The sequence below is a fragment of the Quercus robur genome, chromosome 6, assembly GCF_932294415.1.
Source record: "Quercus robur chromosome 6, dhQueRobu3.1, whole genome shotgun sequence".
In the NCBI taxonomy this organism is placed as follows: domain Eukaryota; kingdom Viridiplantae; phylum Streptophyta; class Magnoliopsida; order Fagales; family Fagaceae; genus Quercus; species Quercus robur.
This window is the reverse complement of record NC_065539.1, coordinates 765910-790127: the sequence shown is the minus strand read 5'-3', so window position 1 is coordinate 790127 and position 24218 is coordinate 765910. Positions and strand designations below refer to the sequence as shown.

Sequence of the window (24218 nt, the reverse complement as noted above, 5' to 3'; positions counted from 1 at the left end):
TGCCTGATGCTTCTTTATTCATTGCTGTTCATTTCTCGCTTTTAATTTGTCTTATAGAGTAGTGTGCAATTTTGGTTCACTGAATTACCTTGAGGAATTAAAGTCTTGGGGGGGTTGGCCTCGATTGCAAGCTTTTCTGGTGCGGTAAAACTTTGGGGCATTATTATTGCTCTATGGGAATGTTTATACTTTTGAGATGTTGACTTTGGATATGGACCTTTTTTTAGCTGAGTTCGTTTTGTATGGAGTAGTTATAACTTTTTGATACTGCTCGACGTCCCTTTTGTTGTGGCTGATGTTGATTGGTTTGACTTGTGCTCTCTTCTCCCTGCCCCAGGAGGGCCCTCTCTCGTTAGAATTATCATGGTGGATCTCTGTTGGTAAACTTTTGCCCAATGATTTCGTATGAATTTTGCCCTGAAAGTATTGGTTTATCGCTTCTGCCATCTTCAGTATATAAAATCTTTCGTCTCGTTTCCTGTGGTAATTGGTTCATCTAATATTTTGTTCAGTTTGTTAGGAAATGTCAAATGGTTCCTCCCCCAACTCCTTTTGGCTTTAGTGAATAGTAATGAGTAAGGATGGATTAATCTATTCGGAACTTGATTCGGTCAACGTACTGGAACGTAACGATATTTGTTAAATTCGGTCGGGCAATGTGTTTTTTGATTTTAACTTTCAATAGGCATAAATTCCATTTCCACCTCTTTTTGGGGGGAAAGGGTGCATTACATACAAAAACTATAAATCAAGTGGAAGTGCAACAAAGGATTGAGGTTAGATACAAATGTAAATTAGAAGTTAAGAAATACCATTGCACACTTTTGATGTAATAATCATTTTACAAATATAAGTGTTTATGGGATGTAGAGAGAGGTCATGGTTCAAGTCTTCCGGATGGAGGTTTATACATATCTTGATTAAGCTAAAATTTTTATCTTTTATAAATAATAATAAAAAGTTGGCTTTTATCGTTTTGATATGTAGACTAAAACGTGAGAGTGAAAATAATATTGTGGTTCGGCAATTTTATTAATTTATTCGTTGAAAGGTCAGGTGTCTTATATAATTTGCTAGGGGATGAATGATGATAATATATATGGAGGAAAGTTTGAGCGAGAATAAGAATAGTCGGAATATTTTTGAAATCCCATCTATTTTTAGTATTGTTTTCACTTTTCACTAATGAAGAGTCATAACATGAAGGATGGTGTTACTCTCAAGGGTCATCGAAGATGAATCATGCAGTCCAAATAATGTATAATATCCTATCGTTAAACAAAACATTATTTTTTGAGGATGGAATAAAGTACATGCATCATGCTACGGTGTGATCTTTATTTTTTATTTTTTTTATTTACTTAACTGAGATGAATCAAAAAAACCTGAGAGGCTGAGACGAATCATGAATATATATATATATATTTTAAATTTTTTATGGCTAAAACCCACTAAACATACGCGTACCACGTCTAGCATATTTGATTCCGAAACCCACTATCCCATTACCACACTACCCCCACCATTCTCGCGTGCATGGCTACACAAAACCCCCGGTCCCCAAGCCAGTCATCATCACCAAATATGAACTAAACCTGTTCAATACTCCACAGCCCATACATCAATGCTGCCAAAGTTGTGCCGAACTAATCCATACATAAAGATTGTCGAATTTGTCGTGTAGCCAAAATGACCATGCAAGTTTATATTTTTATCTTTTATGGTTATAACTTATACGTGACTATACGCATTTAATTTTTTTTTTCAAAAACATGTTATAGAAGAATCCCTATTTCTATAAGTCTTCCACCGATAGTGAATTGAACTCTAAATCTCTCTTTTAAATTAGGCAATAAACATTACTAAATTATGAATTAATTTAGTGACAATTTTTACATGCTGACATTATTTGTTACGATTAGTGTATAATAAAGGGTAAGACTTTTTTTTTTTTTTTTTTTTTTGAGAATAAATGGCAAAATAAAGGGCAAGACTTAAATATAGTATTTAGGTAATATTTTTTAGGTTCCTCTCTTAAAATTCTGTCATGTGAATTTTTTGTTATGGGATAGAAGTGTATTTTTTAGTTAAGTAGCCATATGGTTGAATTTTGAAAGGGAACCTAAAGACCAACACTTAAAGTACTGTATCTAAATTTTATCCTATAATAAAAATAGTGTCTATAGTAGGTTCATGTAAAAAATTATATTATTTTAATTATTATTTATCTGCTTAACAAGTTGTAAAAATGGTTTTTATTTTTATTTTTATGTTTTGTTTTTGTTTGGTATAACATTATTCACAAGCTCATTGGAAAGAGAAGTAAATACTTAAGAGTAAAGTAAAACAAAACATTATCCGCAGTTTTCAACCTTAAATTATTATTTTCTAATTAGATATGTGCCGTATTGGCATGGTTTTAAAATTGAGATCTAGGATTGATAAGATAGTATTTCAAATTGGATTGTAAGTTAAATAAAAAAAACCATAAGATTCTTTTTATAAAAAAAAATAATAATAATAAAGTGAAAAATCATCAGCAGTAATGATGTGTTCCAACATATAACAATGATAATTTATGATATCATGTAAATTTCAAAAACTTACAAAAAAGAAAAGTAAATTTCAAAAAGATAAAGTATAAATCATTAAATTTAGATCCTACCCCAAACGCACTACTTAAAGATTCTAGTGCAAGTTGAATTGTTTGACAATCTACAATCGCATCCTGTTTGGGATTTTATTAATTATTGGTACTATTAATGCATTTGAGTTAACTTTGTTCCATTAGTTCATCAGTTTATGTATAGTTTTTTAAAGCGATTTTCTTTACGTAATTATGATACATGCTTCATGTTGATTGCTTTTTATTATTAAAACAAAACACTAATTTGTTTTTGATGTAGCTAAGATTCAAATATAAGTTTCTTATTTGATGACAAAAAACTTTACAAGTTTAACTCCAGTATTATATACTGTACTTTTGTTTGTCGACTTTTAACTTATACACATATAGATTCTAAAAATTAAAAAAAAAAAAAATTATACACATAAATTACAACACATGTGATATAAATAAATATTTATAAATAATGTAAGGAGTAGATTTATGGCTCAGTTCAGGATGAATGCACTTAGGTTCAAAAAGTCCAAAACAATGAATTTGTAAAGAGTGGGTCAAAGAACTAGGCCCTAATAAATTGGATAATGGCTAATATGGAATTGGATAATGGCTAATATTCTCTACTCTCATTTATACTACATCTCTCCCTTCATCTTTACCCTACACGTGGACAATTGATGGTTTATACTGATACTTGTCCCATTAGCCTCCTCTAGAATTCTTTGGGGGATGGTTATAAGTCTGAAAAAGTACTGTTCAGCGTCTATGGGAAGAACTTGTGTAATAGTGAATGCAACGCTTAACTATGGTAGGATCAGATCCACACCAAGCAGAGTCTTTGGATCCCAACATGGCAATCATTTTGTTAACCTTGGGTAGAGAGGTAACCGTGAGGGAATTGTGTATACCACACATACTGATAGGAGTCAACCTCAATTGCACGGGGAGGATTGCTAAATGGAGCACAGTTCTAGGGGCTTTTGACATTAAGTACATGCCTCGTACCTCTGTCAAGGGCTAGGTCCTTGCGGATCTGGTTCACTGTGCCTCCATTAGAGGAAGTGGCAGTGACTCAGAGCATAGATGGAAAATCAGTTGGCACAATCTCCCTGCAAGAACCTTTATTTTGGAAGGCGTATGTTGACGGTGCAGCAAATTAAAGGGGCTCCGGAGTGGGGCTAGTTCTGGTTTCTCCTGAACAAATCACTATTGAAAAGTCACTAAGACTGGGCTTCTCAGTTACAAATAATGAGGCTGAATATGAAGCTTTGCTGGAAGGAATGTCCATGGTTCAAAGAATGGGGAGAAAGCAGTAAAGATGTTCTCGGACTCAAGATTGGTTGTTGGCTAAGTGAAGGACGAGCTAGAAGCAAGAGATGAAAGAACTCAAGGGCATCTTTATAAGTGGTTGAACAGAACCTCAGACATGCCTGATTTCTCGGACCACATGCTTTGAGGAAATTAACACACCGTGACATCTTTATAAGTAGTTGAACAGAACTTTAGACATGTCTGACTCCTCGGATTACATACTTTGGGGAAATTAACACATTGTGACATCTTTCTAAGTGGTTAAATAGAACCTTAGACATACTTGGCTTCTTGGACCATATACTTTGGTTTTTCACTAAGTGTCAAAATAGATTCAAGATTATATTCAGCCCCTTGGATGGTTGGCTTTGAGCAAGTTAAAGTCCTTAAATTATTTAAGTTTTGGGTAGAATAAATGATTTTAGTTCTTGTGAGATCAAAACCCCACCTTTTTTCATCGGATAAGAGGGAAAAAACTGGAGTTTTGAGGGACTATTGTAGGGGTAAAGGCCCAAATTTATATATTGGGCCTTGGTTGAGAGAGTGAGTAGTCTGAGGACGAACGAATGGTAATGAATGGTTCAAACTCAGGACTTATTGAGTAAGATACAAATGGGAAAGTAGTGCGGGGAGGAATATCTCCTCAGACAAACTAAACATAGATTAGATATAGATTCTCATGATCAAAGTGACTTTCCAGGAAGTTTTAGTGATAGGGATGTGTACCATAAACGTATAAGAAGGAGGGGAACCCCAAAATATCTAAGGGAAAGCTGCTACCACCGCATTGAATGCTCTGTAGCTAACTCCCTAGCCGCATTAATGAGGAAGTGATCTCTGAACAGTACTTTTTCAGCCTTATAATCATCCCCCAAAGACTTCTAGAGGAGGCTGATGGGACAAGTATCAGTATAAACCATCAACTGTCCACGTGTAGGGTAAAGATGAAGGGAGAGATATAGTATAAATGAGAGTAGAGATCCCAGAGGAAAGATATGGAAAAAAGAAAGAGAAAGAATACTATAGCAATCAAAATTGCACTTGTACTCTGTTTAGTTGATTTATATGAACACTTGCCTTCTCGGACAAGAAGTTCATTCATATCAGTACTTCTTATTTATGCATGATTGCCATCTAATTCCATATTAGCCGTTGTCCAATTCATTAGAGTCTAGTTTTTTGACCAACTCTCTACAAATTCATGATTTTGGACTTTTTGAGCCTAAGTCCATTCATCATGAACTGAACCACAAATCTGGCCCTTACAAATAACTTTCTATAAAACAATTTTATTTTAATAATGATTTCAAATCGACACTGTTTTGAAACCATTTGAGAATTTATCATTTTTTTTCTAAGATCTTGTTTTGGAAATATGTACTTGTTGAAAACTTGAAATCATGTTGTACTTAAAATTCAACTAAATTAACTTGTATTGTGTTCCTAAAACACGATTTTATGTGTTGAAGCATGATTTTAAAGAAAAGATTGTATCCCCCAAATAACTTCAAAATTGTACCAAACTCATGTAAAAAAACAAAGAAGTATCATCAATTAAAATAATTAATATTAAAAAAAAAAGTATTTTGCAAATTTTGTCAAAAACTTCAAAGTTCAAACAAAACCCGGTGGTCTTTTGCTAAACATAAACAAAGCAGAGAAATGGCAGGGCCCGGCAAATGCTTCCTCGTCACCGGTCCTCCTGTAAGAATTTCCATTCTTCTTCTTCTTCTTCTTCTTTAATATTGGAAGTTTCAATTTGTTTAGCTCAGCCCCATATGTGGTTTTTATGTTTATTCTTGCAGGGTGTGGGTAAAACCACACTGATCATGAGAGTTTTTGAAACCCTCAAAGCCTCTAACCCCAACTTAAAGGTTCAAGGATTTTACACTCGTATGCTCTCTATCCCATTCTCTCTATTAAAATTATATGAACTTTATGTATAATGATGATGATAGCAACGGTGATTTTGTAGGTGAAATCAGACAAGGAAGCGAGAGAGTCGGGTTTGAGGTTGTCACTTTAGACGGTCGCAGAGGTCCACTTGCCTCCACCACTATTTCAAGGCACGTAAAAAAACCTCTCTCCTTTTTGCTTCTAAATTATGTTTTTGGGTCTGAATGTGATAAAATGTAATTGGGTCTTTGCTTATTTCTATGGATTCAGTATGAATAGGGTTTATTGCTTTGTTACTAGATTTGAGATTTATATGGACTTTATAGCTGGTATTAGCATGAAATTCATTTATGGTATGAATTGGTTGGACTAAATATTTGTTATACACTATACTCTACCTAAGGTTACTATTGTGTTAAATGCTATATAAAAAGACCCATATGTTAAATTTTTGTTGGGGGAGTTGGGGGAGGGTAGTGAAGACCATTATTCTAATTTGGGATCTTTAGTATTGTCATTTTGTATATTACCGATTTCAGTTCGCATACCAGTACAGCTTCAGTTTGAGAGGTGTGGAATATTGCTCACACGATTACATTATTCTAGTTTCTAAATGGTGTTTATGCTTTGCAGAAGTAAATGAAAACTGTTGGGAAGGTGAATGTTTTCTTTTGAGATTGGTCAGTGTTAAAGGGAGAGAATGTGCTGTTTTTAACCAATGAGTGCAGACTCTATCTACTGATTCAACTTCTTTTACATGAAAGGATGGTCAGATATCTATTTTCACATCTGTCTCAAGAGTTGAACATTTTTGCTTTCATTTAAGAACTTAGGTTTTTTGACATGCACCTAATGTGTTTTGATTTTGAACCCATGATCTTATTGTTTACCCGTTCTTATGGGAGGAGGTGTTGTTTGAGATAGAGCTTATTGGTTAAATATTGAACCTTGAAAAATAACAAAGACTTGAGAAGAATTTTAGGATTTTTTGTTGAATTAATCACACCCCTTTTATCTCTTACCTCTCTAGAAATTCCACTAACGGTCAGGACATTTTCTTCTTTAGTAACTCTGACTATTGAATGCATTGCTGATGAACTATATCATGCTTCTCTTAGTTGGACATACATGTGAATCTTTCTTAGTTATTGTGTTTAGTTGATTTCTAGAATTGTTTTTATTTTTGTTACAAATTTCATGTCCAGCTAATGGATCCTTTGTAATGGCAGCCCTGAGTCTCTTAGATGGCCTAATGTTGGGAAGTACAGAGTAGATATTGCGTCATTTGAGTCACTAGCACTACCTGAGTTGCAGGTTAGCTGATTTGTCAAAGATGGTTATTTATTTTTTATCATATGTGAGGTTATTTATCTTTTCGTGATTTCAAGAGGTGGTACTCTAAAAGCTGAAAGACTTGTTAATTGTTATTAGGTCAGAGAGGATACTGATCTCTTCATCATTGATGAAGTTGGTAAGATGGAGATGTACAGTTCATCTTTCTTCCCCGCAGTTTTAAAAGTTCTAGAATCAAACATCCCAGTTTTGGCTTCTGTCCCTATTCCAAAATTTGGCCGTGATATACCTGGAGGTACATTTGACTGACACATAAATCCATTATTTTCGGTGCTTGTGATAATTCTTTTCTAAATATTGAACCAAGAATCTTAAGGAAATGCAAAACATTATTGTATATTTTGAAAAACCTTTTTGACTCTCTACAATGACATCTCTCTTCTTTTTATAAACTGAAACACAAGGATTAGTCAGACATTGTATGACAAAGAAAGTTGCTATTTTTTTTTCTAGCAATATAGCTGTCTCTCCTCTTGCGTTTGTGCTGGTTTTATACATGACTAGGGGTCTGAATTTCTGCAGTTGCAAGGTTGAAGAATCATCCAGGGGCAACTATGTTTACATTGAGCACAAGTAACAGGGATGCTGTTAAAGATCAGATATATTCCATACTGGTAGACTCGATGAGAAAACAGTAGAAGTTGACCAATTCTTTGGTTCCTATTACCCAGATCAGATAAGCAGACTTCCTGTATTTTTGAGGTGTATGCAGTGCATCTGGAATAAGACTCGGTGTTGGTGTTACCATAATGTACTTTGTAGGTTTCCAAATTGCAGTATTGAGACTTAGATATAAGGCTAAGAGCCTAAGAAGGTATTTCCTTTCCAAATTTTTTTGTTTACAATTTTTGTAATCTTACAGTGCCACAAGCTTAGGTTCAAGACTCCCCCTAGGGGGAGAAATTATACTGTTCTCTGATGGACCACGTCACTTGTCCACCATTTCATTAAGAAACTTTCACTTCTTTAAAATTGCTGAGTCAGTAATCAGTTTCAGTTTAAAATTTTTTTTTTTTAACTCAGCAATTTTAAACAAGTGTGAGTATTTTAGTGGAATGGTGGACCACGTTACTTGTTCACCATGTGGACCTTATAATTTCTCCCCTAGGGGCTCAATTTCATTAATTACATACGTTGTCCTTATCTTAACAATTATATCTATCTAAGGTGATAAAGGTGTTTTATAGTTTGTCACCTCTTTCTTCTTTGAGCTTAGTCTCAACTCTCAATTGAATCTAAGCTGTGCAAGACTAAGCAATTGAATGAAGGCCATTGATAACTTTTTTTTTTTCTTTTTGAGAATGAGTCCATTGATAACTTGTGTCTAAAACTAGACTGATATATTTGCTAGTCATGGTTTCAAGGATCATATTCATATATGAAGAAAATCAAAACCTAAAGTGTGACACGATGTTAGCTGCACCTAGAAGGCTTACAAGATATAACACTTAGTTATTGGTCACTAAAATCGGGGGTATCCATGGGTTCTTAAGGCAAAACAACTTACCATTTTAAACTAAACGCATGCTGTGCTGCGCTGAAGAGTTATACATAAAAGGTGGAGGTGGGTAACAAAAACCCCATATGGTTTTGCGGGCACAATATTTTGTATCTAGGTAGGACATGATGGCAAACTGTTTATCAATGAGAAAGGACTAGGCTTTACAAATGATCTGAACCATTGGCTGTTGCTGAAAAGTTTTCTATTTAGGGCCGAACAACACACCATTTTCAATTGAAAGCTTCAGAATTCATTTCGGGTTTATCATGTTGCTTTTAGCCTTTGTAAATATAAAAGAAAACGTGAAAGAATACATATCTCCATCTATTAGATATGAACATAGCTAAGAAAAGATTTCTTTACATGTATGATGTATCTGTCCAAATGCCATCCACTACACACCGCAACACACAAATGCCCTCACATGGATAATGAATATACAAGCCAACGAATTGAATGAAGGTAAAAATAAAAAATTAAAACTTTTCATAAATTCACAGTGGTGTAATCCAGTTGAATATCGATAAGGCCCATATGGCTTATTAGCTTTGTCTATGTTGTTCAGTTCGTAGCACTTGTTCTGCCATAGATGAGAATGACTTTGCTGTGTCTTGCATCTCTGTAGCTCTCGAGTTGATGCCCTGCTCAATGGAGCAAAAAACTTCCATTAATAATACTTTACAACATTGAGATTTGAGACCCTTCTCTTCCTTAGAGTATAGTTGCACAAAAAGAATGCAATTGCAGGTAAATCAATTGCAAAATAAATAAGACCGAAATGCCCGTGAATCATCTCAAATCTAAGTGGAGCCAGCATCCACAAATCTCCCTTTTTCAATCGTTGGAATTCTTTCTTAATGGGAAAGAACCTAACATTGCTGTCTTGTCTTAGTATTAAGCAACATCTAGAAAAGTCACTACCTGACATTACAGTGTTTTAACTAAAGCCAAATTTGTCTACAAAAGGAATTTGTTTCTGAGATTTATACAATAAACAGAAAACATGAACTCTTAGTTCCTGCAACTTGATTAGAGAGGTACCTGCAACTTTCTCAAATTGTCATGGAGTTTGCTTTCTGCCATTTTAGCAGCACTAGATTCCTGCAATCAAAGACAATGAAATGATGCATTTCATCCAACATTTTCGAAAGATGCTGATATTGCTAGATAGAATCAGTTTTAAAGCATCCCAAATAGATTACAAATTAAATATTAGTGAAAATAATAGAGAATGCCTTAGCTAGATGGTGACTTACACCAGAGAAAGAAAATCCATATTTCTTCTTAATTTGATCGACTGCACCACCTTTCTCATCTTGTTGCTCCTCCTTCGTGGAACCTTTTGGGTTCTTGACCTTCATCTGTTTGAACTTTCCTGTAAGTCCTGTCAATTGAAACATTTTTTTTCTTCTCAGTCAACCAGTGTGACTCTAGACATTCTTCTAGTCACTGTCTTCAAACAATTTAGGTAGTGCCTTTAGGAATAGACTGCTGCAATCTTTATAATTTCAAATTCACTTTATCATGCAGTTATAAACTTTTGCCTCAAGTACCATATTATTGCCAACAAAGTTCAAAATATTAGCGTAGTTCAAACCAAAGTCATATATAAGTTAAAAAAACCAATGCAGCTTTGCAATTTTAAATTTATGGTTTACTGCCTCAAATTTATGAAATTGTTAAGGCTAATCTGACGGATAAGATCTACTGTTATCCAATATAGTACTTAATTTTTACATTTCTCACATAAGTTGAGCCTAAATAGAAATAGAATTGCATTAGCATGCAAATGCTGATACATTCAATGTACTGTAATTAGACACATACTGCTTAATGCCAAAAGAAGCCACGTATGAAAATGATATGACCAACAAGAAAGTGTAAAAATGAAGTTTAATTGCTTGCACATACAGGGATTTATCTTTGTACCAACCTTTTATAGCCTGAATGCTTGCCAATTTCTGCTTATTAAGAGCTGCCAACATGTTTTGTTCTTTAGGCCTTTCTCCCAGATCTCCAAGGTCGATGTCATCTTCACAAACAAAAGATAATGTAGTTGGCTATCTCAAAGATCCTTTTGGGATTACAAGAAATTATAATATAATATGCAAGGGAGAGTTTGCGTTCAAAAGCATATGGGGAGACTAGAAATGGAGTCATATTTCATGATTTTTAGGCTCTTAAGAACTTGAGACACCCATATTTGGTCATAAATGAACAACATAAGCACAAACTTCCTTTATTTGCCATGGACATCAAGGATCAATCTTATTAATTGAAATCCAGTAAACAAATATGTTATGAACATGAAAATCATACCTATATCTAAGTCAATATCATCTTCATCCTTGACCAGGTTATCTCTAATCTCAGTGTCACTTGGAAAGTTAGCAGTCAAAAAGATCGTGTAAAGTTCTTTGATACTTTCTGTAGCATCTTCTGTTTCCACTTCAGGCAAAGGCTTAGCTTTACTGCCTGTAAAATCTTTAATAACCGAGCTAAATATTCCCTGACATGCCAAATGATGCACAAAACCATTATTTCAGAACAAGGTCATAGATATAGGTCAAAATTTATCAATGTACTATCTACCTTCTTTCTTTCCTTGTGGACAACAGCCCCTTCTTGTGAAACAATCAAATCCTTCCTGTAGATGTGGCCGACAGTGTCCAAAAGCCTTAAATGAAGTCGAGCAAAGTGTATCAATAGTGGCCTTGAAGGCTTGAATGCACATTTTCATTACAAATCTAGTTATTAAAATAGCTCTCTTCTCCCCTCCACCCCCCAAACAGGTTCTTAAACAGAAAATGGATAATAATAAAAAATCCAACCCACTTGGGAATTTCTTCTACAAACCATGACAGAAATTTCACATTTGAGAGGGAATGAGTAATTCAAATAAATAACCGAAGTTATTCTAAAGAACATGTTTATACCTAAAGTTTTCCTTTTGGAACAAAACTGAGATGACAAAAATTTCTTGATCACTGTTCACCTGTACAGGAAGGAAGTTAAGCAATTGATCTGAACATCTTCAAAATTATTTTCCCAGCAACTTATTGAAAATAGCAAGTCTGATCTTTCATACCATAACAAGTTCTCCTTCCCGTGAAGTGCATATTGAAATGTCGGATAATGAATTTGGTTTTAAAGTAGAATTAGTGAAACCTCTTATTGAAGTCTCCTTTATTAAGGATAGCTCTGGCAAGGACCTAACATTTCACACATTTAGTTAGGGAAAAATAATTTGAATCACTTATATCATACCTGTAAAAGATGCACAAATGACGAACTAAAGTAATTAATTGGTTTAAATCCCTTTCAATGCACGTGTTGTTTGTTTTCACCGTGAATAATAGAACTACCTTATACAAGACAAAAGCAGCTCAAAATACTAGTTTTTTGCTAAACGAGCCTAAAACCATGTACTCTGCCACATTCCTTTCTATGTAAAAGAAAATTTTCCAGATTACTAATAATCATTAGTCTTTATCCCTTTCTTATTATAAAACATAGTTCTCATTTATAATATAGGCATCCAGTATAAGATTAATGTTACATGATAGAAGCTAACTACGTGCATAGAGCATTAAATGGCTAACAATGTATCGTCTTATGTATAATGGGACCTGACATAGTTGAGAATCTCTTTCGTTTCTTAAAAATAGCTACTATATCCATATGGAGGTGGAGTTAAATATTTTGTCCATTGACAAATGGGCACAAGTGGTATGACAACAATGACTCCTCACTCATCTGAAATTTATTCATGAAACTTGGAAAATACAGGTTAAGAAAACTTCACCTTATCTGAATTTTTCCACTAGTGAAAAGGAGAATAAGCCCGTTAACATCAGAGGAACTGTAAAATGTTGATGCCCAGCAACAAGAAGAGGTTTGAAACTTCTTCTTGTAGTGCACCTTCTTAACTCCCTGAAACAAAGGAGAAGGGAAGGTTAGGTATAATCTTATGTAGTTTCCCAGCTCATTGCCTACATAAATAAAGCACTGGTTACCTGAAAGATGTGTGTTAAAGAATAGACATACACAGCTTTCTCAGAACATAGCAAAACTAACTGCTTTGGTATGGCATCCTCCAATGAATTCCGTTTGCTCAGATCTGGAGCATTTGAATCCTGCCCATCTGTGAAGCATTCAAATATAATTATTTCGGTCAAATTCTTCAATGCTCTCAAGAGTATATTAACTAACCATCAAAGAGGTAATACTTAAGGATATCAACATGTATGACAGATTTTTTATTGCTGCCAAAAATGAAACCTGAAGCCAATAGCACTTACCCAAGCTCTGCATCAATAGAGCTTTCGAAGGTTTCTTGGGTTGAACTCTGCTAGTGGTTAGCATGTTTCCAGTCTCACTATCCAGAGTCAAGACAGATGAATCCTTTGTACCAACCACTAAAACATTCTTCTCAAAACCATGTAAAATGCAGGTTTGGAATTGAACAGAGATGACACCAGTACAAATTTCACTTGCAATGTGGTTTTGATATAATAGAGTAGGTCCTTCTATATCAATTACTGAAACCTGTAAGAAAAATGAGTTGGTGTGAGCTAGATTTATGTAACAATTACATAAAACCTGATAATAAACAAAACTTAATTGAAAAACAATGAAACTAAACTCTATAGTCTGAACAGTATAGTATTATTAATGTATAAAGTTGAATACAACAAACACTACAACAGAAAAGTATCACAATCCAGTTAAAGTAAATATAGAATGCGAGTGTCAGTTGTTAACTTTACAATGTCACACACCCTACTTATTTGCTCCTAACTCAAGAGAAGAGGCAGGAGTTTTTTTACTCATGTTTTTCAGTATTTTATTCTTATTTATTTATTAAAGGTGGTGCATTTTTTAGTAATTAGTTGAAGCTTGTTAATATTATCAATGCCATGTCTATTAATAACATAATAGTTTTAAAGTCCTCCATAAAAAATAAATTTTTTTTTTTAAGTCCAATCTTAACCCTGCTACTTTCTATCAAAATTTGTCTTGAAATACTATCTATTATCATTAAATACCATATCAAGGCTCTCTAATGTTTGTCAAATTAGTTTAATTGGAAAGATTTGAACTTAGGATCTTCCCTGACCCCACTGCACATCTTTACCATCTTAGTCAGGGCCCAGGGACTTTTCCCCTATTCAATTAATTGATACTTAATATCATTACCAATGTCTCTCTTCTTAAAGTAACTCCAAACCCAGATCACCTTTTTGATCTGTAAATTTGCACATACCTAATGTGGCAACCTAAACTAGATAAAATGAAACTTGCTGGGTAGATGAGTCAATGACATAAATCTGAGTTGAGTATGCAATCAACAACGCATTGATAATAAAAATAAAAAGTGAGAGAAAAAAGAAAGTAAACTTACATATCCTTGCTCAGATCCAACAGCAAGATGTCTTGAACTGCAGCTGATGTTCATAGAAAGCACAGAGCCATTAATCTTTATAAGTTTAACACTATGGATGATGTGATTGTTTCCTTTCTTTATACTGCCTGTAAAGGAAGGATGAAGTTGCGATTGTCACCAGTGGACACAGATGTGAATCATAAGAACTTGAGAATTAAGGCAACACTAAACACTTAATAGTTATAAATCATGCACTTAATAATACCTGGGAGTGACATGAAACTGCCTGTGGCATATGGCTCAGGTTTAAATTTAAAGATGCGAACCTGTGAATCATATATATATTAAAAACCCAAACAATTTCCTAACATTAAATAATTGATCATATACTCAAAATCCATCAACAGCAGCAATTCACCATTCCACTCTGATCTCCAGAAACAAGAAGCTGAGACTTGCCATCAAAGTACAATGCTGTCAATGCTATACCACTTAAAGAAAAGTCATCCTCACTCTGCATTAAAAAAGAAAAAAAAGAGAAAGAAAAAAGAAGTACAATAAGCACAACAGAAAAACATATATCCATTACTTAGCAACATTCTAGTAGAAAAGTTTAGAAATTTACAGCTTAAAAATCCATCTATGACTAGCTTGCATTTTAAAATCCCATTAGAGAAACAAGGACAATCCCAAGAAGTAGCTAGTCAAAAGATGCAGAATTGACTAGAAATAAAAATTGTTAATTCTTTACTCATTTTTGAGAGCCCCTTTTAGTAGCTCTGTCCTCCAAGCATACTCTTTATAGAAGTTAATTATAGTGAAAAGTCAGAGCAATGGTCATCTAGGCAGCCATGAGCAAAAAGCTTGGACTGATAAAATCGAAGCTAAAAAAAAAGTAGTCACTCATTTCTGTTCAGGTAAACAACGTAAAAAATGACTTAAAAATTACCTGCTGCTTTAACGAGAAAACTGGGATAAGAAAGGGACATGATAAATCCCAAAAATTTATGGCTCCATCACTATGTCCAGTTATGTACAAGTTTTTAATCTTCAAAAATCCACTGAAGTGGGCTGAATTTGATTGGATTCCATCCTTCTGTTTTGTCTCAGAGGGCAGAAGTGGTGGAATATTTCTTCCCATCACAATGTAATCCTAAATGACAAGAAAATATAAGGCCACACCACTGAAGTATTTGATAGTCACATAAATGTATGAAAAGAAAGAATAGAATAATTACATAATGCTAAGGATAAGAACAGATTTGAGCCTGTAAAGGAAAATTAGAAATTGCATTACCTCATCTGCAGGACTAATCATGCATTGATTGTCTGTGATAAATTTTGCTATAGTTATGCTTGAATCCACAAATGGCATCTTCAACATCAACTCCTTTGGGAGTGAGGGTGGGGACCTAGATTGGCATTGTAGAAGATACTTTTCAATCAAGCAATCATCATAAGCATAAACATGTCCTGATATTCCAAGCAAAAGGAGACAATCTTGCTTATGCTTGCTTTGCTCACTGCTTGAAATGATCTCCATGTCAATACAAGCCTCAGGCAAATGAAGTCCCAGCTTAATTGTGCGGGATTCAGTATGCTCATTCAACAAGACCACCTGCCTCATCAAAATATAATTTTTACAATTTAATCTCAAATTGTGACTATAATCCAAAAGCTGTATGTATATATTGCAGAATTAGCATCAAAATGTAATCTTGATCCAAACAAACCCAAGAAGGGGAAGTTAAGGTGACGTTTTCACACAGAATGTTAATCTGTTCACTGTGATACACTTGTGTCGATGACTTGGTCTGAAAAATACTAATCCTATCAGACCTTGTGGTGGCACCGAAGGTTTCAAACTACCTCATTCAACTGAAAATATTTATTACAAAACCAAGAAACTTCTAAAAAATTATTCAGCATACTTCTTGAATATAATTCATGAATAGGTTTTTCAGAAAGACAGACTCCCAAGTCAAAAAGGTAAGCATACTTGCTTCATTGACACAATGATATTGCAAGAGTAATTGCCAAATACCTGCAACAAGTTCACAGACACAGAGTTGGAGGCACCCATAACATATAGTCGACTTGCTTTCCCATCTGCATAAGCCCATTTTAATGATGCTATAGGATTTTTCTCTGTCTTGTACCCAAGATTGAGTTTGCATATAGGAACATTTTGAGAACCACGGTTTGATGCTTCAGTACTTGGATTTGCAGTAGAGGGAATACTCCAGATGAAAATCTCTCCATTGCTGTACCCAACAACAACTTTACTTCCAAAAGGGCATGCCCAGCATGCAGAAGTCACTTTCTTTGCTTCATGATATTGTAATTGCAACATATTTCCACCTGTTGTGAAAATGGATTTGCTTTCTCTAATATCCCATAATGATATTAAGCCATCTCTAAATATTATAACAACTCTGCATTGAAACAGATAATATAAGAGAAAAATGAGGATTTCATAGATTAATCAAGATGAGGAAAAAGCCAGAAAGGTTGGTGAAACTACCTTTTACTTTCAGCTGTTGGTTGAGGTAGTATATGCAGCACAGCATTATCATCAGAAACTTCAGTTACATTCCCTAAACAAGATGATTGAGCAGGTCAGATATTACAATAAAAAAAAATGCTTTGCAAAAATGTAAAGAAATAAATAAAAAATTATCAGACAATTTCGACAATGTCAAATACAAATTAGCCTGTAGTTTACAGCTGTTAGGTTACTATTCTGATTGATCAGATTCTTTTTCTTTACAAGTCTTAGGGACAAATTACTTGAACAAGACCAAATTTACATATTAACAGGTACAGTATGCATAGCAGTGTATGCTAATCTAACACACACCAACACATAGTAGCAAAAAACTCAAGAGGAATACAGAATCATCAATTCATTAGAAAAAGATAGATAAACAGATTAACACAAAGATTGGACTAAAACGTATCTCACCATGAGAAGCTGAGAGAGGTATGGTGTACTTCATTTGTACTATATGAAATGGTTCTTCATCAAGCTTCAAAACTGATATATTACCATCAGAATATCCAATATATCTGCCAAAAAAGATTAGTTGCTGACTCAACTTAGTTTGAAATAGTGTAGAATCCCAATTTGAAAGCAATAAACACTTACATAAAGAGACTATGTTGCATGACTGTAAAGGAGGTAATTTCTCCCTTAAAAACGTGCACATGAGATAACAACTTCTTGTCTATGTCCCAAACCTAGTAATAATATGGTTTGCAAATCAATTCCCAAAAATAGTATTCCAAAGGCAATGCATAAAACATAGACTGACAGCAGATTTTGATCTTTGAAAGCATAACAAAATTGACACGCCCTCTTATCAAACAGAGAAAACTAGAAGGATTATAAAAAATCAGCAACTAGTCTAGTGAAAGAACTTGCCTCAAGGTGATTCTTGGAAGTTGCATTTAGAAGGATGCCGCGGTTCTTCATGAACTGAAGATAAAGATCATGAACGATGTTAGATTATCAATATTCTGAACAACCTGATGGAAATCAATTTTTCAGGACATCAAGAAGAATTAGTACACATGACAGGCAAAACAGTAAATGAAAGGAAAGGAACACAAGACCTGTAAAAATTTGCTTGGTGATATCTCGTTAGATTCAAGTAAAGCTTGAGTGTTATCTTTTCCAAATAATTTAATTTGGCCATCCCTGAGTGGAAGAAATCAAATTTCATGTCAATTATACTTCAACATTTTGATGAGATAAATATCCATCTATTCAAAATTCATGCAGTGCATAGTGACTAGTTAAAATGATTTAGAATTAAGATTTTAGAGTCAAAGCTATAAAACTACTATGGACGCTAATCATTTCATTTTTATAAAATGTTTAAAATAACACCAAATGTTCATATAATTTAGTTATAAAGGCTCATACTATAGAAAGTCTTCATTCTACAACATATTTAAAATGTTGAATTCAATCAAATAAAATAAAAACATGATGAGGAAACTTAGTTTTTTTCCCATTAAAGGTTAATAATCTACTGTCGAAAGAAAGGTTACAATAATCAGCTACAAAGAACTCTAGCCAAGGTTGCAGTGTAAACTTCTCTAGTGCCCATTTCACCAATTAAACATGTTAGAAATACTAGTGTTTTAGGCTAGGTAAAAATAACATAGAGCTATTGAAATACATAAGGGCACAACTTTTGTAGCTGAGGCAAGATGAAAAATGAAGACCAAAGAAATGAACAAAAGCAAACATGGTAGACCCAGAAGGATCGGAAATGACAACTTACTTTGTAGAAATTGCAAGTATCTTTTGAATGGAGTCATAAGCAAACATGGTAGACCCAGAAGGGATCCCATAATGGAATACCACTCGTGGGTCTACCTCACTTGATTTCAAACCATCTTCATTCCCTCCAGGCTGCAACAAAAGCAGCAAAAATGTCAAGCTCAAGAGAGAAACTTAAATAAAATTTTCTGGCTGGCTTGTTAATTCTGATTGTCATATTTGATGAATAGGCATTGAGTTTTCAGTTTTAGCAGTTTTAAGCTTTTAGCACTTAGCAATCACCTGGCGAATTATCAGGAAAGTACACAACCTTAAGGTAAAGGTTTTATGTTAAATTTCATAAATAACAAATATACACCAAACTAATTCTTTCAGGCATTTTACACAAAGGACAAAGCTTGGTATTCTTAAAATATAGTTAATGTGTAACTCCACACCAATAAAACTAAGTCACCTTATATAAAAATTAAATTTTCACTCGAGTTATGAGCTTATGTCATTTTATTTTTATGAGAAAAAATAAATTGGTTTTTGGAGATAATGGGTCTTTCAGGTTTTAGAGAAGCTCCCAGAAATTCTGATTCAGCTTTTGTTAGCATAGTAATGTTACTAATGAATTGCGAAGACATAATTTAGCGGCCTGCAAATAAATTGTGCCCCCCACCATAGGAGCAGAGCTAAACCCAGCAATACAGCATGGCAGCATTGGCAGAACTCATATTAACTACATCATTCAAATTTCACCTAAACAGAGAAAAGTTATAAATTTTTTTTTTTTTTTTAAAAGCTTTATATTTTAATTGAAGATTCTGACATTTGGTAAAAATCATTGACCATCAAACTCATTGAGTCTATCCTGTAGATAAAAAGGACATAGCGGTAAGTATCACTCATACATTAACCACCGCCCATCACGTGGACATGTTGACGGTTTCATTATTTGGATCAACCCGTTGACTGGTAATCCATCATATATACCAAGCTCTTATCACCAATTGACACCTCTTGAAGTTTTTATTATTTAATGTCCCCATCAAAAAAATTCTTCAAATTAGGTTCTTCAAATCTCTCTCTCTCTCAAACTGAGTTCAAATTCAAAGAAATATTTATTTATTTATTTTTATATATGTTATATCAATAAGAGTTATTGACATGTTTATTTGTAAATATTTTATAACAATTGATAGTAACTTTAATATTTTTATATAAACATTTACTAACAACATATATATATATATATATATTACTTTTTCTTTTATTTTATGATAGTTTGATAACAACATATATTTATATATATATATATATATATAACTTTTTATTTTATTTTATGATAATTCGATAGTTACTATGGAGAATTAAAATCCTGAATGTTTTAATTGAACTCCAAAAAATATCAGCTAGTTGACTAAAACTTATATACTACTGCTACTAATAATAATATATCAACATCAACAACAACAATTATTTTGCACCATTTCTCTTTCATCCCAAAAGTCCTTTGTCCCTTGGTTTGATTTGCGTTATTGTCTTTTCAAGATTTTTTTTTTTTGAAAACATTGTCTTTTCAAGATTAGAAGCAGCTTCTTCTTTCTTTCCTTTTCCCCTCTATAACAGATATGTAGTTACTTAACAAAAAAAAAAAAAAATATATATATATATATATATATAGCAGACATAGTTATATGAATACACATAATACAGATATACCATTGTATTTGTGGCCCCATTAATGTAAAATGTGAATGTTTAAAGTTTAAACTGAAAAACATATATATATATATATATCATAAAAAATTTGATTTTTTTTTTTTGAGAAAAAACAAAAAAATTTGAACTTAAGATTTAATTTGTTGCCTATCACTTATCAGGGAAAAAAAAAAGATTAAAAATTATGAAGCAAGATCAGCGGATCATATATGGTATTTATGTATTAAAGAAAGAAACCTTGATTTGCAGAGCTGACAGCTATTATTTTAAATGCAGGTTGTCTTTTGAAAAAAAAATTCAGTAGTAAAGCACAGATGGAACTAAATCTATGGATAACAAATTAAAACAGTGAACTCCAAAAGTTCCAGACAGAGAAATCAGTGATCAATCAAACCCACAAAGGTGAAACATTTCACGTCAATATTCATGTTGATCTTTGATTCCAGAATGAACAAATATAAGAGATCAAGCAAAGAACAGAGAAAGAAAAAAAAAATCACTCACTAACCTTCTTTGCAGCCTTCTCAACAAGCTTTCTGACAAACATTGGATGATCTTAGAATAAATTCTCGGACAAAATGGAAAAAAAGGAATCCAAGAACTTGTTAGTAACCGATGAAGAAAGAGTAGTGAAGCCAAACTGTGCTTTGAGATAACCGACAAGAGTTGGAGCAGTTGATTTCAGTTTCTTTTTTTTGATACTAGACTTTGAGAAGTGAGACAAATCGACCGGTTTTTATGGGGGCAAATACGTGAGTTAGGATCACAAGGTATGTACACGTGGAGGTTGATTAGGTGACATAATCCAAACCTTGCTGATATGGAAAAATATTAAATTTCACCTTTTTTTTTTTTTTTTTTTTCTTTTTTCTTTTTTCTTTTTTTTATGCAAAAAGAAAAAATTAGCTAGATGCTTAGAAATAATAGTTTTATATGAAAGTAATTTATTCCAATCACAGTTTACCATTAGGAAAGATATTCTGCCTACCTGGGAATGCTTTTGAAAGGGTTAAAAAAGTACTCTATGGGGATTGAAAATATTTTAACTGAAATTGCCAGTCTTTTTTAGTAGTAGGAGTTTTAAGGAATTTTTTACAGCTAAGAGTTTAATATGGTTTGGTTTGACAGCTTAAATCCACAATAAAAGAATATTAATTATTGCTACATCTTGTGTATTCTTATTTGAGTTTATAATGAATTTAATATAAGGTTGGTATACTGGCTGGAGAACTCTAGCTACTCAGTTGAGTTTATAATAAATCTAATATAAAGTTTATATACTAGTTATAGAACTCTAGCTAATCATAGACAAAGCTTAGAATTAATGAATTTGTTTTACAATTATATGAACCTGTAATATGTTTTAACCTCTTAAACTATAATATTTCTAACATCAAAATGGTACAATTCACACCATTCATGTATTATAAATCCACATTTAAAAAAAAAACTATATTAAAGCTTTACTTCTTACCATGATACAAAACATGCACCTTTTGAACAAAAAAATTGTCCTAAACTGTTTGACCATCGAACTTCTTATCCATTAACTCGTTAAGCCGAAAAGGCAAAGATATTAATGGGCCAAAAAAGAGCTAGTGAGGGAGTGACACATAAAAGCAAGCAAAGTTATATATTATTTGGGCCAAGTGACCAACCAAACCAGCAGGTGGCCTTCCTAGGACAAGTCGGACAACAACACGTGTCACAATAAATGTCGGTGTGGGACCTATATCTGGTCGTTGGTTGTTAGCAAGGCACGTGGCATAACCGAAAGGGGCTTGCTTGCTTGATTGTATTTCAATCTTTTGGCTTTTTAGAATTCAATAATTTGTACTCATTCCATTGGACTTCGCTTTTAAACGGTTCTTTCTTCTCTAGCTCTCTCACCAGATAATAATCTTTCTTCCTGTTCTTTAATTTATTGATTTTGCAGAATCATCCAATGATATACACCTCTTTAGTAAGGATTTGATGGATCAAATTTTTATGATTTGTGTAAAAAAGTTTATCTGGTGCGATCAATATCATATCTTTTGCTTCTTTTTCTTTTTTTCTGCATAGGTGTCAATAATATTGGACCAGTATAAATTGCAGAGTGTGCATTAAGTTATATAGAACCTACTAGTAGTGGACACGTCCTATTGATGTTTTACATTTTAAATCGCAAAGGTCCTACCTGGAATTTTGATCTGCTAGTCAATATTATCAATCAAGAAAGTTGTTTATAGTAATTAAAAAATCTTCCTAGGATTCTTCTTGTGGGTGGCTCAACTGCTGAACTGTATTGGTAATTGACATTTACGCTATATTTGGTTGTAAATAGGAGAGAGAAGAGGAAAAAAGGACAATGGAATAGAAAGGATAAGGAACCAAATAACAAAAACATGTTTTTCTCTTGGACATAGTAAGAAAAAATAAAGAAAGAAAATTAAGGTTTTCAAAAAGAATACAAAGGAAAATTAAATGTTTTTTTTTTTAATCCATATACCTTTATATAAGTAATTTTATAAACTGATTTCTAAGGTTTTGGTGAATCGTTTGAAAAAATTCCTTGCCTGTGCTATTCCGGAAACTCAGAGTGCATTTTTATCAGGTAGACTTATTTCAAATAACGTACTTGTGGCCTTTGAAACTCTTCACTACCTTAAGAGGAAAACCATTGGGAAGGTGGGTCAGATGGCTTTGAAACTTGATATAAGTAAGGCTTATGACAGGGTAGAATGAGAATTTTTGGAGCGGGCTATGCGGCATCTTGGGCTGGGGGAGAGGATTGTGTCTCTCATTATGTCTTGCATTAGCACTGTGACCTATTCGGTTTTGGTGAATGGTCAGCAAGTTGGTAATATCAAACCTAGTCGTGGTCTACGTCAAGGAGATCCTCTGTCTCCCTATCTTTTCCTTATGTGTGCCATGGGTTTACAAAGTCTGTTGAATAAAGCTGAAATGGAGGGGCCTATCAGGGGTGTGGCCATTTGTAGGAATGGACCAAAAGTCTCTCATTTATTCTTTGTAGATGATAGTGTGCTGTTTTGTAGTGCTAAAGAAGCTGAGTGCCAGAAGATTCTTGATATTCTGGCTATTTATGAGAGAGGGTCAGGGCAGAAAATTAACCGGGAGAAAACTAATTTATTTTTTAGCTCCAATACCCCTCATGAGGTCCAGGTCCGGATTCAACAGGTTTTGGGTGTCCCTTCTATCCGTCAATTTGAGAAATATTTGGGTTTGCTGGCATTGGTGGGTAGGGCAAAAAAACAAAGCTTCATCTACATCAAAGAAAGGGTATGGAAAAAACTTCAAGGGTGGAAAGAAAAATTACTGTCACAGGCAGGTAGGGAAGTGCTGATTAAGTCAGTAATTCAGGCGATCCCGACTTACACCATGTGTTGCTTTAAACTTCCCAAGGGCCTTGTAAAGGATCTGGAGAGCATGATTCGCAAATTTTGGTGGGGATATAGTGGAGAGCATCGGAAAACTCACTGGGTAAAATGGGAACGATTATGTGAAGCCAAAGAAGTGGGTGGTCTGGGTTTTAGAGAGATTGAAAAATTTAATGATGCCTTATTGGCTAAATAAGTCTGGTGAATGATCAATAATACTGATTCTCTTTGTCATCGTGTCTTTAAGGCACGGTTCTTCCCGAATTGCTCCATTTTAGATGCAAAAGAATCAAGTTCCGGTTCTTACGCATGGAAGAGCATTATTGGTGCTAGAGATGTGATTCGAAAAGGTATGGTTTGGCGTATTGGGACAGGGGAGGCAGTGCGTATTAAGGAGGATAGGTGGCTGCCTGGACATGTAAACAGTTCAGTCATTTCTCCCCTTCCTTCTATGGCCCCGGATGTGAAAGTGAGTTTTTTGATTGATCCAGATAGAGCAGCTTGGAGAACAGAGGTTGTGCAGCAACTATTTCTACCCCATGAAGCCGACATGATCTTGGGTATTCCATTGAGCTCTCGACGCCCCGATGACCGCATTATTTGGGCATACACACCATCTGGTATGTTTACATCTTGTAGTGCTTATAAACTACTGGTTTCTTGTGATATCTCTACTAGTGCAGGTGGATCAAATCCGGACAGCCAGAAAAAATTCTGGAAAGGTATCTGGCAGCTTCGGGTACCCAACAAAATAAGGCATTTTGCGTGGA

General features: G+C 34.0%; 2 protein-coding genes across 3 annotated transcripts; one reads left to right on the top strand and one right to left on the bottom strand.

Annotated features, from left to right (window-relative positions):
* Positions 1-5287: 5287 nt before the first annotated feature.
* LOC126690432 (uncharacterized) lies at positions 5288-8372 on the top strand. The gene is made up of 6 exons (XM_050385580.1): positions 5288-5638; positions 5740-5827; positions 5910-6000; positions 7060-7144; positions 7262-7418; positions 7706-8372. The coding sequence occupies exons 1-6, from the start codon at positions 5597-5599 to the stop codon at positions 7819-7821; spliced, it is 579 nt and encodes a 192-aa protein (XP_050241537.1). The 5' UTR covers positions 5288-5596; the 3' UTR covers positions 7822-8372.
* Positions 8373-8987: 615 nt separating this feature from the next.
* LOC126690430 (uncharacterized) lies at positions 8988-20792 on the bottom strand. 2 transcript variants are annotated; one of them, XM_050385576.1, is made up of 24 exons: positions 20577-20791; positions 18363-18493; positions 17686-17770; positions 17495-17548; positions 17219-17310; positions 17036-17139; positions 16595-16667; positions 16115-16505; positions 15368-15688; positions 15020-15223; positions 14489-14584; positions 14336-14396; positions 14089-14216; positions 12986-13232; positions 12701-12828; positions 12490-12617; positions 11773-11896; positions 11621-11679; positions 11277-11361; positions 11004-11193; positions 10618-10716; positions 9941-10068; positions 9726-9785; positions 8988-9325 (listed from the first exon to the last, which is right to left on the bottom strand). In XM_050385576.1, exons 1-24 carry the CDS (start codon positions 20613-20615, stop codon positions 9227-9229), a joined length of 3126 nt encoding a protein of 1041 aa, XP_050241533.1. In that variant the 5' UTR covers positions 20616-20791; the 3' UTR covers positions 8988-9226. The 2 variants fall into 2 exon arrangements, with proteins under 2 accessions (XP_050241533.1, XP_050241534.1); XM_050385577.1 differs by lacking the exons at positions 11621-11679; positions 11773-11896 and having other exon boundaries at positions 20577-20792.
* Between the last annotated feature and the right edge of the window lie 3426 nt (positions 20793-24218).

Excerpts from the sequence above, each read along its gene's own strand:
- LOC126690432 (XM_050385580.1), top strand. The coding sequence starts at position 5,597 with ATGGCAGGGCCCGGCAAATGCTTCCTCGTCACCGGTCCTCCT. Across the intron at positions 5,828-5,909 it reads GGTTCAAGGATTTTACACTC|GTGAAATCAGACAAGGAAGC; the intron begins GTATGCTCTCTA and ends GTGATTTTGTAG. Across the intron at positions 7,419-7,705 it reads TGGCCGTGATATACCTGGAG|TTGCAAGGTTGAAGAATCAT; the intron begins GTACATTTGACT and ends GAATTTCTGCAG.
- LOC126690430 (XM_050385576.1), bottom strand. The coding sequence starts at position 20,615 with ATGTTTGTCAGAAAGCTTGTTGAGAAGGCTGCAAAGAAG. Across the intron at positions 15,224-15,367 it reads TGATTAGTCCTGCAGATGAG|GATTACATTGTGATGGGAAG; the intron begins GTAATGCAATTT and ends CTTGTCATTTAG. Across the intron at positions 11,362-11,620 it reads TTCCAAAAGGAAAACTTTAG|GCTTTTGGACACTGTCGGCC; the intron begins GTATAAACATGT and ends ACTTCATTTAAG.